Source organism: Nothoprocta perdicaria, unplaced genomic scaffold (assembly GCF_003342845.1).
Source record: "Nothoprocta perdicaria isolate Ctin4 unplaced genomic scaffold, notPer1 scaffold_230, whole genome shotgun sequence".
NCBI classification, from domain to species: Eukaryota; Metazoa; Chordata; class Aves; order Tinamiformes; family Tinamidae; genus Nothoprocta; species Nothoprocta perdicaria.
In genome coordinates this window covers 45,441-63,263 of record NW_020455456.1, presented here as the reverse complement: position 1 = coordinate 63,263, position 17,823 = coordinate 45,441, and the positions used below count along the sequence as shown (strand labels likewise).

The 17,823-nt window shown below is 36.3% G+C and overlaps 1 protein-coding gene across 1 annotated transcript in view; it reads right to left on the bottom strand.

The window, feature by feature from the left end:
* The window catches only part of COL14A1 (collagen type XIV alpha 1 chain), a 109,958-nt gene that overhangs the window by 51,626 nt on the left and 40,509 nt on the right, over nt 1-17,823 (bottom strand). Inside the window, 10 exon segments of the mRNA XM_026039489.1 lie at nt 485-601; nt 1,244-1,393; nt 2,917-3,039; nt 4,148-4,277; nt 7,279-7,421; nt 8,224-8,292; nt 10,041-10,173; nt 13,489-13,628; nt 14,438-14,564; nt 16,015-16,154. Of these exon segments, the coding sequence (XP_025895274.1) occupies nt 485-601; nt 1,244-1,393; nt 2,917-3,039; nt 4,148-4,277; nt 7,279-7,421; nt 8,224-8,292; nt 10,041-10,173; nt 13,489-13,628; nt 14,438-14,564; nt 16,015-16,154 (1,272 nt within the window).

Sequence of the window (17,823 nt, the reverse complement as noted above, 5' to 3'; positions counted from 1 at the left end):
CAACTCAATGAGAATAGACAAAACCAAACCCTGTCCTAACTCTGAACATGGTCTGGATTCAATCAGAGCTTTCCTCATTTTCCTATCCTCTAGTCTATCCTAACTCTACAAGACTAACATCTACAAGAAATCACTGATACTTTATTTAACATCTTGAATGCATTCAATTCATCCTTTATTTTATCCTATATTTTAGTGATAATTTCAAGTAAACACCTATTTTCTATTAATAGAGTTCCCTCCTATCAACCGGACAAATTGTCCACGTGTATTTGATCTAAAATGACAAGAATGCTCCTTTCATTCCTGAAACTTTTAATGTGTAGACCATTCTCTGCTCTCCATCCTTTCCAATCTTTCAAAAACCAGGCTATAAGCCTGCCCTCAYGCAGTTTCTTAACTCATTAAATTCAGTTCCCTGGGCACAGCAGCCATAGCCTAAGCCAGTGCAGCAGGGTGCACATTGAATGTTTTAGTAACTTACCCACGAGCGATTCTATAACTACTCTGTATGCAGTAGCGTGTCTGTGAAGCTGCCACTGAGCACAGAGACTAGTCATGCGGACTTGGTACGTATCCAGATTTGTCACACCCAAGTACACTGAAAATTAATTACAAAAAAGAAAATTAGTAGATTTACTCCTCTGATGAGACATACAAGAAGAAGTACAGAAGAACTAAAGGGCTTGTGTCAATTCGTATTTTCAAAATAATTTAAATAGCTGCTTCCAAAAATGCCACCAAGAAAAAATCCAAAAGAGGAAGAAAAGTATGAATCTTGGTCTAAAGGTTTGGTACTAAGACAATTTAGTTAAGATAGACTAATAATCACCGTTAAAATACAGCTAATATTAAAATATCATTATAACAACAATATTTTTGTAAAAGATTAACTTTAAATTAAAGCTTAGATATATATTACCCACTTCAAATTATATACATAGAGTTAGGAAAAAAAAAGAGTAAACACTCCTTCCATTACGGAGATTGTTATCTACTTTATGGAAATATGCTTGAATGATAAACCGTAACATCTGCTTTGTGGCTCATCTCATGTTAATGTCCAGCAGGATATTTTAAGCCCTGATGCAGTCTGATAAAAGAGGGACTTTTATTTCAGCAGGCAATTAGCACGCAACAGAGAGAGRCTTTCATGTGAAAACTCTTTTAGAAAGCTGCACAAATTTTAAGATATAGTGAATAACTGTCTGTGGAGATGTGAACAGCATGAAATCATTCTTACAGGTTTTGGCTACGCCTGTTAGGGCATCACTGAAGCCTGTTGAATACGAAGCAAATACTTTAACATTATATTCTGTTCCACTGAAGAGATTTAGAATGAGAATAGTGTTAATATCATCCCCTACAAAGGTCTCCAATGCAGGTCCAGGGACTGCAGAAAAAGAAAAAAAAAAGAAAAGAAACATTAGAAAAATCATTTGCTTTTTCACTGAATCTACAGGTAATAAAAATTAATCCTCAGGAGTGAGGGTAATTTTGACTGAGCCAAACATTTCTGCCTAATTTTTGTTCATTATACATAAAAACAAAGACACCCTACTTTTACTCAGAACAGTCCATGGTCCTTGTATGGAAAGAAGCCACAACACACTTGGGAAATTCAGTAGTAGGATTCATYAGGGCTAGACACTGGCATCTGGTAAGACTCTCTTGTTCTGCTTCAGTAACTTACTACTGCCCTAAATAGGCAGCCAAAGATCTCCTTAGTTTGGTGGTGTGCCAGGACYAACAGGGGACAGCAGATGCCAGCCAGTAACACAGTTCCTACGGGGTTCTCACACAAGAGCTTCATTTAATACTTGACAAAAATGATAATGAAAATAGAACAGGACAAAACTACTGCTGAGTCAGAACTGCAAACAGCTCCTTTGCAATATTTCTCTCACCTCTTCCAGATTCACTTGAGCAACTAGTCAGCTTTATTTTCAGATAATGTTTTAGCCCCTTAAAGGTAACACATTCTTCTTTCACTTTAGGGGAGGACAACAGTTTTATAAAGGAATCTGAAGGAGAATGGGTGGCTTSTCTAGCAGTAACATGCAGGCAGGCACAGACAGAGCCATAGAAAGGGCAGCGAGTACAGTGGCAAGTAATTGGCAAGATAAGGGTGAGAGATGTAAAAATTAAAGCAATATTGTTTAGTTTCATTGCAAAGAGAATGAAGCCGAAGGACAGGACAACCAGGGATTAGAGGTAAGGAAGGAGAGGAAGGTAGTCACTGRAATAAATGAAGGGAAWCAGGATAAAATGGCATAAATGAAAGGAATCAGGATAAAATGGCATAAAAGAACAGATTGAGATCAGATTGATCAGCCTCAAGAAAGGAATACTATGGAGGATTCTTACTGCTGTCCACAACTACTTAGTGGGAGGGTGTAGAGAAGATACACTTATCTTAGAGGAGGCTCGGAGGCAAACAAGAGGAAATGGACAAAACTTCCAACACAGGAAGTTTCAAGTAGGTATTAGAAAAACAACTTCATGGTGAGGGTAGTCAAACACTGGAACAGATGTCTACAGAAGTTTTAAAATCTCCATCCTCGGAGATATTAGAAACTCAAATGGATGAGGTCTGGTGGAACCTGTCCTAAGTTGGCCCTCTCTCAACCATGGAATTGGACCAGATAATCTTCAGAAGTTCCTCCAAAACTACATCATTCAGTAATATTATGAAGCTTTCATACTCAGTAACTGAGAGCCTAAATTCAAGAAACTAAGTTAAAGCCACATTGTTAAATGCACAAGTTAAAGCAACATTGAATTTTGTTCTCTGTAAACTGCAACCATGGAATGTGTTAGGTTTAAGTATAAAATTCAGCAAGGGCAATGTCAAGATATTCTAAGGGCAAAAATAAAATAAAATAAAATGAAATAGAAAACAGTATAAAAACTCACTGTTGACAGGTTTGTAGACAATTCTGTAACCCATAGTTGGTGAAGGTGGAGCATCCCAACTAATACGCAATCTGTTGTACCATTCATCTGACACACGGAGATTTCTAGGAGCAGACAGAGGTACTGAAAGGAAGCAGAGATGTCTTTTAACAAGTGTTTCTCTTACATGCACAGGCATAAAGTTGAGATAATGCACATAAAAATAGTAAGAAACATCACCCAGTACCCTCAGATTTATGAGTATAGAGATTTATGTTTTCTCAGAATGAAATTTTTAATCAAATTCATCCTTCAATGGTGATGATTCCTTTGGACTAATGTTGATGCATTTAAGAAAGTGAAGCTAAGGATTAATTAAGAGGTTTGCAACTGTGGAATAAACATTGAATTCTCAAACTAATTCTCAGCTTTGTCCCAACATTAAAAAAAAAAAAAAAAAAAAGACAATTCAGAGATTCTTTCACTTACATAGTTTCTTTCAATCAAGCATTAAAGAGTTTTACAAGCATAAATCAAGCCTTTGTGAATATGAGTTTTCAAATGGATTCACAGGACTATTTTACAATTTATTTTAGCATCTGTACAAATGGCACTTCAATTTAAGCAGAAGTTAAGAGAATAATTTGATTCCATCCTGACTGGCAGTGACTTATGAGATGATTTTTTACCAATGTACAATAAAGAGGGAACTTAAGCTAGAGCTGAGTAATCTTTTGGTAGATGGTCAGAACTCTACAGATAATGCAATCACTTTTATAAAAAGTTCGGCACTCTTTCTAATGACCTTTACAACATAATGATCTCACACGAAAAAAAATCCAACAGAACAGTGGTCGGTTTAATTCTATCCCACTGGGCAGTATTTATGTTATTTTCTTCATTAGCTGGGTTTTCCTTGGTGGGCTATCTATCAGGACTTACCAGAAGTATTCCTCAGTAAATTTCTGCCAATTTACAATACTTGAACCTAGAATATAATCTCTTAATCATAAGTAACCCATTGCTTATAAATCAATGAATTGAAATTAATATAAGGCTCTAGAGTCATATAAGTCACGCAAAGTAAACTTACATTTATACATTTATGCTCAAATACCTTATTTATACATTTATACATTTATACATTAATGCTCAAATACCTTATCACAGGGAAAAAAAAAAAAGCCAACAGAATAAGCCTTCCTCGGTACACATCCTACTAGCTGGAGACAGGCAGAAAGTTTGTACTTACACGTTTTGCCAGGAGCTGAGACACTGACTCCTTCCCCATCGGAATAGATGGGAGTAACAGTAACTTTGTATTCTGTATCAGAGAGCAGAGGCTGAAGCAGGAGGCTGTTTTGTCTCCCAGGCACCATCACCTGAAGGTCAGAGGAGCAGAAACAAACGTCGGGTCTAGCATGTTTTCATAGCATAGGTGATATCTAACATCATGTTCCAGTAACGGAACTCTCCAGCAATCTACAGCTTGCATTTTTAAATATTTCTGATGCTTTATTGTAAAATAAAATAACTAAACTGTCTTAAGAAATCCATTAATTACATCTGAGTAAAATTTTTAAAACAGGACAATAATTGTATAATAAACTTATGAGGCACTATAACTCCATAAGCCATATACCACTAATATTCTCCTCATGATTGCTACTCAAGGAGTTGTATCTTACAGATAAAATAAGGCCTCGTATTGTATTCCTTCTTAACCTTAAAAGGATTGCTCAAAACCATGCCTATAAATAAGGTCAACTGTTAYGTTCTTTGGGGAGAGAAGATAATCTTTTCATGAGAGGAAGACATGTGATTCTGGAGAACTGGAAAGCACAATTAAAACAGATTTTAATCTTAGCCTTGGAGCCTGCAGAGGCTGCATGAGAACTATGCCTAACACACAGTGTAAGTGCAGTAGAAAAGAAAAAAAAAACGTGTTGATGGCACAACAAAATTTTCTGAGGAATAGAAGAGAAAGCTCTCATCAGCTTTACTGATTCAGAATACATATTTCTAGTTCTAGGAAGTGATACCCAGAAGGAAAATATTCTAGTATACCAAGTGTTGAGACTTGTCAACAAAACACTACATTCGTTATTCAGAACTGGAAACTATGCTAGTGCAAGACCGTCTAAAGATGTATGCATGAGACACCTTGATGCTAAGCTCTACCATACATATACATACAAGACACAATCCAAGTTTCTGAAAACAACACATAACTTTTTTTCAAGAAAAAAGAATGGATTCAAGTATTGAGAGGTCCCTCTTTTCCACATCTGCACATCAGAGAACCATATATTTCTCAGCAATAAGAAACATTCTTGGCTTGAAGAAAGACAAAAAATGTGATCTTTCCAACATGTACAGCACACCCAAGAACATCCATATAATAAAGGGCTTGACCCTTCCATGGTAAGAAGCATTCTATTACATTTTTTAGACCTTGATTTTCAGCCAATTGCTTTGAGAATTAAAAAAATAATAATATCTTTATGGAAAGGGAGRAGTAACTGAAATTTATAACAGAAATCAGAGCCAAACAAAGAACTTAAGGAAAACATCCACCACAGAATTGTCATGCTATAGTATCCTTAAGCACAGATTCCACAAAACCTTTGGGTCTGCTACAGACATATATTTAAAGATATGAACACTCCCCCAAAATTTAACCTGGGTGTCATTTCATTAACAACTGTTGGACTTCTCAGGTGCTTGAGGCCACATGATAAAATACATTCCTTCAGCTTAGAATATGCTTAACTTGAAGTATATATTTCAGTTATTCATTATTCAGCAAAGAATTTATGCACATGATTAATGTCAAAGCCTCTGAAATACACACTAAATTAATTAGCTCAATTATAACCAAAGAATTGTTTACTTAAATTAAAAATTTGATGAATTAGAGCCAAGATGCCTACAAATCTTACAAATTAATTTTCTTTAATGCATTTTGAATTAACTCAATTCATTCTAATAGTAAAAATTTAAATCCACTTCCCTCAGTTCTACTTTCCTTTTAAAATAATAGTCAGTTATGGAATACTAAAACAGAACTACATTTATATGATATAACTGAATTTCATTAAGATTTTCAGAGCTGATATAACAAATAGGGAATGGGAATTTCAGATACTTCTGCTTATTGTCACACATACAGTAAGCTGCAGTACTTATTCAGTGTGAGATTACATGCTGTGTAATGTATTAAACACTCTACTATCATACAGTGAATGGAGAGTAACTGAGAATGTTTACTAATCCAAAATTAAATCACTGTACTGAGTTCATTTTCATATTATAGTTGAGATGATTAATAAGCAAATCTCTATCAAAGTCTCACAAAAGTTGAATAAAATCAAAACGCAAAAAGATTATTCCATGTTCTTTCTAGAAAAAAAAAGTCAAATAACTCTTTTTTAAACCATTTTTATTGCTTTAAAAATGCCTTTAAAAATGCCTTTAAAGAAGAAAAAATAAAGCTAAAACAACATATACTGGTATCAAAAATAATATCCTGTATTTTTAACATAACTGATATGAAGAGGAGTGACATGACTGAGACCAAAAAACTCYAATGAAGGAGGTTGATCTGAAGAAWATTTTTGCATTCTGATTTAACTACAAACTACTAACTTAAAAAATAACCTGAGCTATAACACTTAACACACTTAGGATTTCTTTTTATTTGCTGTATGCTTAAAAGAGTGCTCACAGTATTAGTTATTCTTTCACATATTTTCCTAATGTCTTGAGCATCAGAAAGTTTAGTTTGTTTGTTTACAGTTTTTTCTTTTTTTTTTTCTTTTTTTTTAATCTTTACATGATACTGAAAGAATAACAAACATCCTTAGACACTTAAATAAAGTGTTTTCCTTAGTGTGATATGTTCAGGTTACGGGAGCAGTACAAGAGGTCAGCATTTGAGTCCTGATTATACTGCCTTAGTATAAAATGAGGAGATGAAAAAAAAAAATTGCTGGATAATATAAGCTATTTRAGATGATTCTGCACAAAAATTAAGGAGTGTTAAAAAACAATTTCAGGATAGAGAAAGGCCTAGAATTTACTCCTTCCCCCCAAATTAGCCGAATTTAAAAAACATGGGAAAAAGAAGTCAGGCAGGTAGTCTTTAAGCACAACATCTTCAAATACATGTGCAACAGGGCTTTGATCTGCATCAAGACCTTTATCTTCTATGCATTAGGTTCTGTGAGATCAAAGCTTTTAAGTTCAGCTTCAGTAAACCCAAACATAGATCGTTTACTATCTGCAATAAGTGCCACATAAGGCAAGTCCATGTCTTAGCAATTATTAAACAACTTTTCAAGCCTACTAACTATACAAAAAAAACATACAGACCATTCTTACCGCTTCCTCAGCACGGTCACCTCTGGTAGCAAGATAGGTCACTCTGAACTGCTCRGCATTATAATCCGAAATGTCCCATATCACCCTTAGGCTTGATGTTGTTTCATCATCTATAACAAGGTTTCTTATTCCTGGTCTAAAAACTAAAGGCAGAAATAACTCAATTAATAATTTCTAAAGCCTATTTTTAGAATTTAAATCTGTTAATTTATCAACTAACTACAAACTTCATTACTTCTCCACTGAAGCTACAGTCAGTCTGCAGACCCATCTGGAATAAATCCCTACAAGTCCAGCAACACTTGAGCTTAATAACAACCAAATATTAATAACTTAATAAAATAATAGTTATTTTACATTACAGTTAATATGCATTATCCCACATGCTTTTTTTTTTTTTTAACTTAAATTTCTTGGCTTGCAAAGCTTTAGAATAATCAAAAATCTCCTTTCTTATGTCACAGAAGAGAAACGATGTAGAACTGCTGTGCCCTAAATGTCAATTCTAATCGCAGGGAAAACAAACAGAATTCTCAAAACAAAACATATCTACAGAATTCTCAAAACAAAACATATCTCTTCTGTGTTTTCAGCCACACAAAAAAAAAAAAAAGAAAAAAAAAGAAAAAAAAAGAAAAAAAAAAGAGAACAAGAAGAGAAAAAAGAGAGAGAGAGAAAAGGGAGCTGGATTTTCCGAATCAAATTCGGCCTCTTAATTCCTAATACTATTTAACGTCCTCACAATGCATTACAGTCTGGTGACACCTCACCCCTCACATGAGGTGACGGGGACTTGTACCAGCCACATGAACCATCAGGAACTGGGGTTATCACCCCTCATTAAGATCACAACTCTCTGCTCCTGGATCTGCTGAGGGTGTTACAGTATGGGGGACCTTAGTTCCTTGCCTTAGCCTTTAAACTGTTTACGTTTATTCCATTTACCTGCAGTTGTGGGCTTAGTTGTGGTACTGCTAGTAGTCACAGTGGTAGGGATTGGTGTAGTCTTCGCAACTGAAAAACAATACCAAGCTCAACAACAATTCAGCAAGATGGGAAAGTCACATTTATTAATAAATATTATTATTATTTATCTCCTGATTCTAATGATAATACTGTGCATTCACACACAACCATCCCCTACACTTTGGGCATTTTAGAAACTGAATCAGAAGTATTCATTGAGTTTACTTTAGGTACACATATTTAGAGGATCAACACTTAGCTCTTCAGATTGGATACAATTATAAATTGTACCATTAAACAAGAATACATATAGCCTTCCACATTTCTGTTCAAGCATTTCACAATGACTTCCACTCTCACCTTTTCTTAAGAATGTCATTAACTGATTTGAGAGGTCTTTAAAAAGAGGAAGGATACTTGTCCATGTAAAAAGAGGAAAGATACTTGACCATGTAAAAAGAAGTACATCCAGCAACACTCAACAAAACCAGCAGCATTTGGATTGTTATGGAACTCTTGCCTTAACACAAGATGCAAGATAAGCCCAAGATTAATTTATTGGGAATCAAATAAATTTACACCTAAATACACAGCCACTGGTTTTCCAAGTCACTATCCATAAGAAGAAAACAGGTGAATGAAATTTTAAGTTAAATTGTTTTTTTTTCCTTTCTCATTGAATAGGAGGAACAGAAAGGATATATATCAGTTTACTTTATCCTAACAAGTATTCTAACTTGTTCTTCAGTTGTAATTTACTGRTGTTTTAATAGGCCATGTTTCTTAGGGAAAAAAGCCTGTCAGCCAAAGAGAAGTTATTTTTCATGGCTGATGATGTCTGATGTAGAGAGGAAGGAGATTTTTTTCAGGTTGGTACTCTGGAATCATCTGCTTGATTGAGTAAAGCCAATTTACATCGCCCATACACTAGTCCAGAAATAAGTTCAAAACAAAATAACAGATTTTCAGATACAAACTATTATAGAGATCGTATGGGAAGCACTAATTGAGAAAGATGAACATCTTCAGGGCAATGTTTTTACTGCAGACTATAGTAAAGATAGTTCAAGAGGAGCAGTTGCATCTCCATTTGCATCTATTCCAACTCTCTGGCTCAAATCGGGACTCCACTCACATTTGGTAAAGCACTTAAACATATACACAAAGAAAAAATTATATTTCTTTACTAAATAGTAATGATTTAAATATATGACTAAATACACCATTGAATTCTGGCAACTTAGCTGAAATAGCCAGGCACTGATTCAGTTATGAGCTGTAATATTACACTGAACATGAATTTAAGTTTTATTTTTGTTACTTCCATGCTAATTTCTCAGGTATTAGTGTAAACTTCCTGGATCACTATTAGAGCCAAGAATGAGAGCAATTCCAGTGAGTATAAACTACAAAAATAGGATGGAAAAAGGCATGGTGTAAATGCCAAATATTTTCAAGGAAATTCTTGTAAACTATTTACTTTAGAACATTTATTCCCCAAACAAAACCTAATATAGCTTCTAATAAGGAACCCTGTTCCATGATTCAATATTGAAACATAGAATGAAAGATCCAAACTGCTCAGAGGGGGATCCACACTGTCTTCTTGATGCAATGCCTACTATCACATGATATTTAACAAGAAGAGCAAAAAATACAGTCAGCAAAGTCTTAGTGATAAATCACCATATTCTTCAATGTTAGAGATACTCAAAGGCTGACTATATCTTAAAGAGAAGATTTATGCATTAAATTTTAAAAACTTCTAAAATTTATTATCAATATATTTTTCTTACATGTAGCTCCAAGAACAGCAACAGCTTCACTTTCACTTTCATCATCAAAAACTGCCAGCAAAGAAACTTCATATTCTGTGTTGGGCAACAAACCTTCAATAACATGAGTGTCTGTGTCTCCCTTTAAGACAACCTAAAATAAATAGAGCAAGAACAAAGGAGTTCTGTGTTTGATTAATTTATACAAGCAGATTRAAGTTAAGTAATTCAAATTAAGTAAGTAACTCACAGAAAACTACACTCCAGTTTGCCCAAATACTGTATTAATCATATTGAAATAAGAAGTAACTCAGAGTTTGGGGGGAAAAAAAAGAATATTTAGGACGTATTTATTATTTTATTGCTGGCTTGATTGTTCCAACGTGCAGTCTTAGACTTTTACCTGCAGATAACTACWTTTTAATATTGACCGTCTGCATTTCATTTGAAAATAATCCCTGAAAAAGTCACTGATGAAAGCAATGTAACGCTAGATTAACTGCAGTTTACTTTTCTACCATTYGAACATCATTACAGCAAACCCAGTGAGCAATTCCACAGCATGGCAAAATGAGTTGTTCCCATTCTTACCAACCTATGTTCAGCTTTCAAGTTTTCCACATGATCTCTAAATCAGCAGCATTAAGATAACACCTTGGCACTTTCAAAAGGCAAAAACACGCTGCCTTTAAATAACTTAATTATAATAAAAGCTATGGTGCCACACATTTAAGTGTTGCACTTGCAGAGGGGAAAAAAAAGACTCTGCAAACACTTGTGTTCACAGAAAAGGTTAACTCCACCATCTCCCAGCTGCTTTAGGCTATTGGACTGTCTCCCTCCCAGTGGTGGCCCAGCACCTCAGCAGTGCTTCCCCACTCAGCAAAATGTCACCTCTAACAATTTAACCAGTCGGCTTTTGCTGTTGGTTTACTAGGTCTAGTTACTATGAAACTATGGGAGATGTTTTGTTGATGAACTTGCTGTATGTTGTGGAGTTCTACATAATAAATTTCCTTTACTTTTTACCTATGACACCAGCAGACTATTCATATATGCAACATCAACTGTAAGAAGAGGAAGGTTTCACTTTGGATTGACACCAGCAGACTATTCATATATGCAACATCAACTGTAAGAAGAGGAAGGTTTCACTTTGGATTTCTTTTTTGGTTTTGTTTTACAATATTTTATTGGAAAGGATCGACAGATGGGAGTTGGAATCAGAGGAAGGGACTATAAAGCAGAATACAAGAAACCTTAGCAATATTTCTAGTGAATTTTTAAAATTTTGAGTAAGCATCTGTGTTCTCAGTAGGTATAAGTGAAACCTTCCTTTCCAGTTCTTTGGACGCTCTAGTCAGGTATGAATTTTCTATAAATAATTATCACCTTATATATGACTTTGGCATCYTTTCTGAAGTGTAACTTCTATCACCCTCAACTCCCTTCTAATTTATCCCACGGAGAAGAATACAAAAAAGAAGAACACAAGGTGATGAACTTTCAAGCAGAGGAGATAAATACCAAGCAAAGCAAGAATACCCCRCAAAAGAGTATAACACCACACACTCTGTCGACTTTAACCTGCAAATATAAGGCCACTCTTGAAAAACTTATTCCAGCCCTTTAGTGCTAAGTCTGCCCCACATCAGCAATGCGGTTGAAGTAGAGAGGTGTGTAATTCTCATCACCACTCCGTGACCCCACTCAGCTAATTGGCAAGCCGGGTCTTGGAAGAAAGAGAGGGAGCACATGTTGTTTCACTGCATGACTGATCACTTAGCTGGGAAAGAAGTTTAAAGAGGCAACGGCCTGGAGGGATTGTGCTATCCTTGGCCTGACCCTGTTAGAGAAGTCATGCAAGCAAAACAAGAAAGCAGCTTGGGTATTTTTAATATTTCAGGACACAAAAATATGAGGGCCTCCAGCAATCCTTAATGAATGAACTGAGCGAGGGGAACTTCAGAGTTTGAATATTTTGTGAACTTAGAAGTTCAAATATTATGTGATATCATAAATCCCACAAGAAAGCATATATGGATTAAAGGGATTGCTGGCAACTACTCCTTGGAAATTAACACAGAAGCAAATCAGTCCATCTATTGCAGGAGAAATTCTAGGAGATGACTTTTGTCATCTTACTCATCTGCAAATTCCTTCTTTTCCTGTAATTCCTTTCAACAGTTCGTGGAACTGCTTTTTGCCAGGTGGACAGGAAGCAAGAAAAAGGCTAGGCTAAATTTCAGAAAAAAATGCCACAAAACCTAATCCAGACAGACCACTTTCTGCTCTAATGAAAGAAAAAATGATGCATGAAACCTGTGGCCAACGGCACCGTGCCCTGTGCCYGGGTAGACAGGTTGCAGATATGGCCCCTCTTCACAGCGCAGATGCTTACAGAGAGAGTTTGAGAGGGTATATGAAAACGAAGAGTAGAAGAGAGGGGAAAAATAAAGAGGGAATAAATAAAAAAAAAGAATACGGAGGAGAGAATATGAGACAGCCTATGACAGAGGAAAACTTGGGAGAGGGATTTATTTGGGAAAGTAGCTGGAAAAAGAGAATAAAGCAGAAAAGTCTGAGGAGATGAAAAAAACAGCCTAATGAAAAAATGGTACTACAGGGTAGATGCACAGAAGCCTAGAGCTAGACAGATGCACCGAGGCCTAGAAAAATACAGCACTGGCAGGAAAAGTGAAAGAATATCACAAAAAGGAAAAATTTACTATATGCAAATGTTTCTTTCTGTAAAGAATGGTTTATAGCTAAAGCTTAGCAAGAGATTTTATTTTGGACAGCTTATTAGACAAGTGGGAGCCCCATCTGAAGCTACGACTCGTCTCGCTCAGCCAGCGATAGGACGAGGGGTAATGGCCACAAGCTGGAGCACAGGAAGTTCCGTCTCCAGGTGAGGAGCAACTTCTTTACTGTTAGGGTGACAGAGCAGTGGAACAGGCTGCCCAGGGAGRYTGTGGAGTCTCCTTCTCTGGAGGTCTTCAAAACCCGCCTGGATGCCACCCTGTGCCACATGCTSTAGGTGTGCCTGCTTGAGCAGGAAGGTTGGACTAGATGATCTCTAGAGGTCCCTTCCAACCTTAAATATTCTGTGATTCTGTGATATTCTGTGATTCTGTGAAACATTCTTCTTCACAGCAAAGAATACAACCCTCTGAAAACTGAAACAGTACAGAACAGCAAAGCTGGGTCTTAGCAATTGGTATGTTACAGATTAGATTGATTATTTGTTAATCAATCAATGTTCTTCTTTAGTCACCTCTTCTTCAAAGCGAACTGAAATGTTGGTTTGATTTTATTTCAGAGAGTTTTGTAATGGGGCAGATTCCTCTCTGAATCAGTCAACTAGCCACATTTATTTGGCAAAAAAATAAGAGTTTGCAGCACACGTCCTCAGARTGGAATTATCTCTTCCATTTGAGTCTTCCATTGGAGATTCAGGGCAACTCACCTCTTCAGGATTCCCCCCAGCCAAAGGAACCCATGCCAGTCTGTAAAAAGCAATATCTGAGGAGGTAGGTTTCCAGCTGACCCTAAAACTATCTGTTGATGCTTCGTCAACCTCCAAATGCTGAGGAGATGGAACTTTTTCTGCAAAATATTACACAAAGGAGCGTGAATTGTTTTCTGAAGTCTACCTAGACAACAACATCAGGTACAAATGATTTCACTGGCATCACGTTAGGAAGTATGCAACATAAGAGGTAGCTAGTAAAAACACTGCTGATTCTTTGCCCGTTTCCTGGTACTCAGGGAATCATTTTCATAATTGGAGGAGGGGTACCCCATAATACTCCAAGCACATGCATTAAATCCTCCTCTCTCTATTGAAGGAGCTCCATGAATCCCTCATTCCATCTCCTTACTCAGAGCTCTGTGTACCATATACTTTTCCTTCCCCTCAGACCCTATCCCTGCCCTTGCAAGAGGTTCTTAGTAGGATTTAGATGTCTTAGATTTTCTCCTTTGGGTGTTCTAGTTTCTCCCCCTGTATTGAAGGTTCAACCTACTATTGCCCATATCATTAATTAGTTAGATGTATGATTCAAAATTCATCACATTTCAGATAAATGCTATCCTGTTAAATGATATTTCAGAAAGCTGTGGAGACAACTGATTTACCTCCTAAATGGAACAAAAGATGCTTTTAAAACAGCTGATTCTGTGAACACTGAAGAAATGAATCTCACCTACACAAATGTTTTCATGATGTCAAAGCTTACACTCATGAGGGAGGATAAAACTGGCCTCATAATAAGGGAGCTACAGTGAAATGAAGAGTATATCCCTATATCTGAATCCACAGTCAGAGACACTTCTCTTACTGATCTTATTTTCCAGTAAAAGAAGCAAATATCAAAATTCTTCCTGGAAAGTTTCAACAGTTCAGCAAAACTTACTTGTTGTAAAGCTGCCAGTAAGTGGTTCCGACTGCCCTTCATCATACAGGGAGAAAATAGCAACGGTATATTCCGTAAGGGACGTCAGACTTTCTAGAGTTTGTGTTGAAACTCGACCAACTTCCACCTGTAGAAAATGTAATTTGCAGTAAATATTGATCATATTTAGGAATAAGCAAATAAAATTGCTGAAATTCTTCTGGGTAATAGATAAAATGTAATTAGGAAAGAAATTTGGTGAAATTATGAGCAAAGAGAAATTCAGGGTCACAAAACCTGGCAAAATCCAGTAAAATAGATTTTTCTATTTATGAAGAAATAGGGAAAAAAAAAAAAAAAGAAAAGGAGAATACAGCCTTAGTAAGCCTAGCTTACCATCTAAAATATCGACACTGTATACTTGGGGATGTGTAAGCAGAAGAAACTTCCTAGGCTATCAAACCACATCCCTTGCTATTATGAATAAGTGTTGTGTAAACCATTATGGTTATTATTTGTCAAGATAAAAGACTTCACTTTTATCTGGTCTCTGTCCAGAAAACAGCTAACATGACTTTACAGGGTATGTAAAACCCAAAGCTGTGTAAATGTGCAGTGTATCAGTCCAACTAACCAGTGTCATGTTAGCTCAGCACCATAGGAAAAACAATACCAATCCGAAGCAAACAAAGAAAATGTCACCTGCTCTTTCAGCAGACACAGAAGAGCTAAGAAGTTGACATAAACCTAACAAAAATTCACTACAATATAAAGTATATTAAAGAATTAAACTGAGAAGTTCGAACTAATCTTAGAGATAAGAAAAACAATGGAACTCCCAGAAAAAAACATAATTACATACAGCTACTGTATGTAATTTTTGAGGAAGGCTAAGGAAAATATCACAAATATATTTTTAAGGGATGCGATCTGTTTCAATAGTCAGACTGACTTACAGCTGTCATTTTCCTAAAACTGTTTTCTATTCATTTCTATATACCAATTTATTTTACTTTCTATCAGAGAACTCATGTTGCTAAGAGCTAYTAAAAAACAGTTACAAGCAAATGTCATATTGTATAACTAAATAATCAAATTGCAAGAATCGAAGTTAGAACTAATTGGCATCATCCTGTCATCATTCTGTGCAAGGAGAGTCATTTTTCCCTCCAATATACAACTACAGCAGTAAATATAATAAAATACAGTGAAGCTTTCAGATAGTCTTTTGGAACAAGTTATATATCATGACGTATAATGCTCTGGAAGCTGGGACTGAATCAAGAACGAGTATTTCCACATCAAACATTTAGTCAAGTCTACAAATTATTACTGACTTAAAGTAGTTTCCTTCAGTCTGTACGTGCAAGCTCGGGTTGCTCTGGCATGTAAAGAGTTTAGAATACTTTGCCCATGTGTCTCGTGCACTTCAAATACATACTCCATACTAAGGAAACTGTTGTTTGCACTAAATTTCAGAACTGTTTAGTAAATCTTTTATTGCAGCTTGCAAGTTAATATTTGTTTGTAAARGTTACCTTTAAGGAAGTCTGGGTAGGTTTGAGATAGGTAAGAGGAGGGAAGAGCTAATAATTTACCTCATTGGTTTCTGTTCCGTCTGTTTTAACGTACATGATGCGATAGCCCTTTACGTTTTCAGAAGAAGGATCCCATGTTAGYTTAGCACTGCTGTGGCCAACATCAGAAAATTTCAAGTTTGTTGGTGGGCTTAGAGGCACTTGAAAAAGGAGAAAGATAAAAYTATGAAAATGGCTCTAAGTTTAATCTGTGAAACATTTTATACCTTGTAAACAATCAGCATCGGAATTAAAAAATTCATAGCACTAGGTAATAGGGCTAGGAAAAGAGGATATGATTAATTCAARCTTGCATCAGGCATACTGACATGAATTGTTTTATTAAAGAAAACATACACAATCTCTACCTCAGTAGGACTACACCAGTACTTACAGGCAGTTAATGTGGTTTAGATTCTTGGCTAAAACTGAATCTACAGTCTTGGTAGATTCAGTTAATGCTGAACAGAAAGAAATTAGGTTCCTGCTCTTTGTGGGTGTCATGGCTGGATTTACCCTGCACAATACTTTCCATAAATATGTGTTTGCATTTGTAAATCAACTTAATTCAGCTAGATCTGTATCCCATATGTGTTTGTTTTCCATAAGTCTTCAAACAAAAATATTTGCTAGCAGGAAAATTTTGGCAAAACACTTTTTGAATACTAAAAGTCCTTGTTATGGGGTAGGATTAGAAGATTTTGAAGATTTTATTTTTTCCACCTCTAAGTACCCTTATTACATACAGGAATCCTTCAGAGGATTGCATTTGGTGCAGTTGTTTCCTAACAACAAGCCCAGTTAAAGCCATAGTTATATACCATATACTCTTTGACTGGGATATACTGGGGGGAAAGGGGACCGGAAAGGCAGTCTCTGACTGCTTCCAGTTTTCTCTCACATCAGAAGAAAATACTTCGTGCTGTCTCTGCTGCTGTCAGTGGCAGTTTCTGTATTAGCCTAACATCTGSCAATTTTCTCTGAATTTTGAAATGTATCCCTATACATTCCTGCACTCACATGCACATAACTTCTCACTAGTCTACGTGGATAAAGAAAYTGCAGAACTTCCAAAATGGTTTTCCCCATTGCAAGAGAAAACAAGGAAAAAAATAAAAGAAAAAACACATATCTCATGGATTCTTTACAAGGCCATATATATTGACCCTGAATGCACCAGCAGACACCTAACCAGCTTAGGAACAAACAAGTCAATTTGGCTCTGAGGAAAAAGATCTCAGGAACAGATCAGAATTACATTAGATGAGTTTGCCACACGTTCTGGCATTGAGCATATTCCTCCGAGTCCAGTGAGGGGAGCATCACGTGCTGGCTCGCCGCTCTGCTTTCCGTCAGCTGTGGAATGCACCTCATTTCACCAGCCAGGTCCTACCACAAGATACTCCAGTCTCGGTTCTTTCTTTTTGGAGCCCATTCCCTTGCCAACAGTACTCACGACCAGACAGACCATCCTGCTGCCAGAATTACGTGATATTTACAGCGCGTGAMTTGGATAAATCCAGTTTCCCCTGCCCTCTCCTTGCCCAAATACCCACCCAGAATAAACTCGTTGACTTGGAGAAATGGCAGAATAATACAGTCTAAATACAGAGTATCTGATACAAGTAATGGTATTGCAAATTAGGCAGGTCGCTCTCCATGCTGTCCTGGAAGAAAATATCAAGTAGCCTATTCTTTATTTGGAAGCTAGAAATGAACATACTGGGAGAAAAGGGAAGGAGGAAGAGGAAGAGGAAGAGGAAGAGGAAGAGGAAGAGGAAGAGGAAGAGGAAGAGGAAGAGGAAGAGGAAGAGGAAGAGGAAGAGGAAG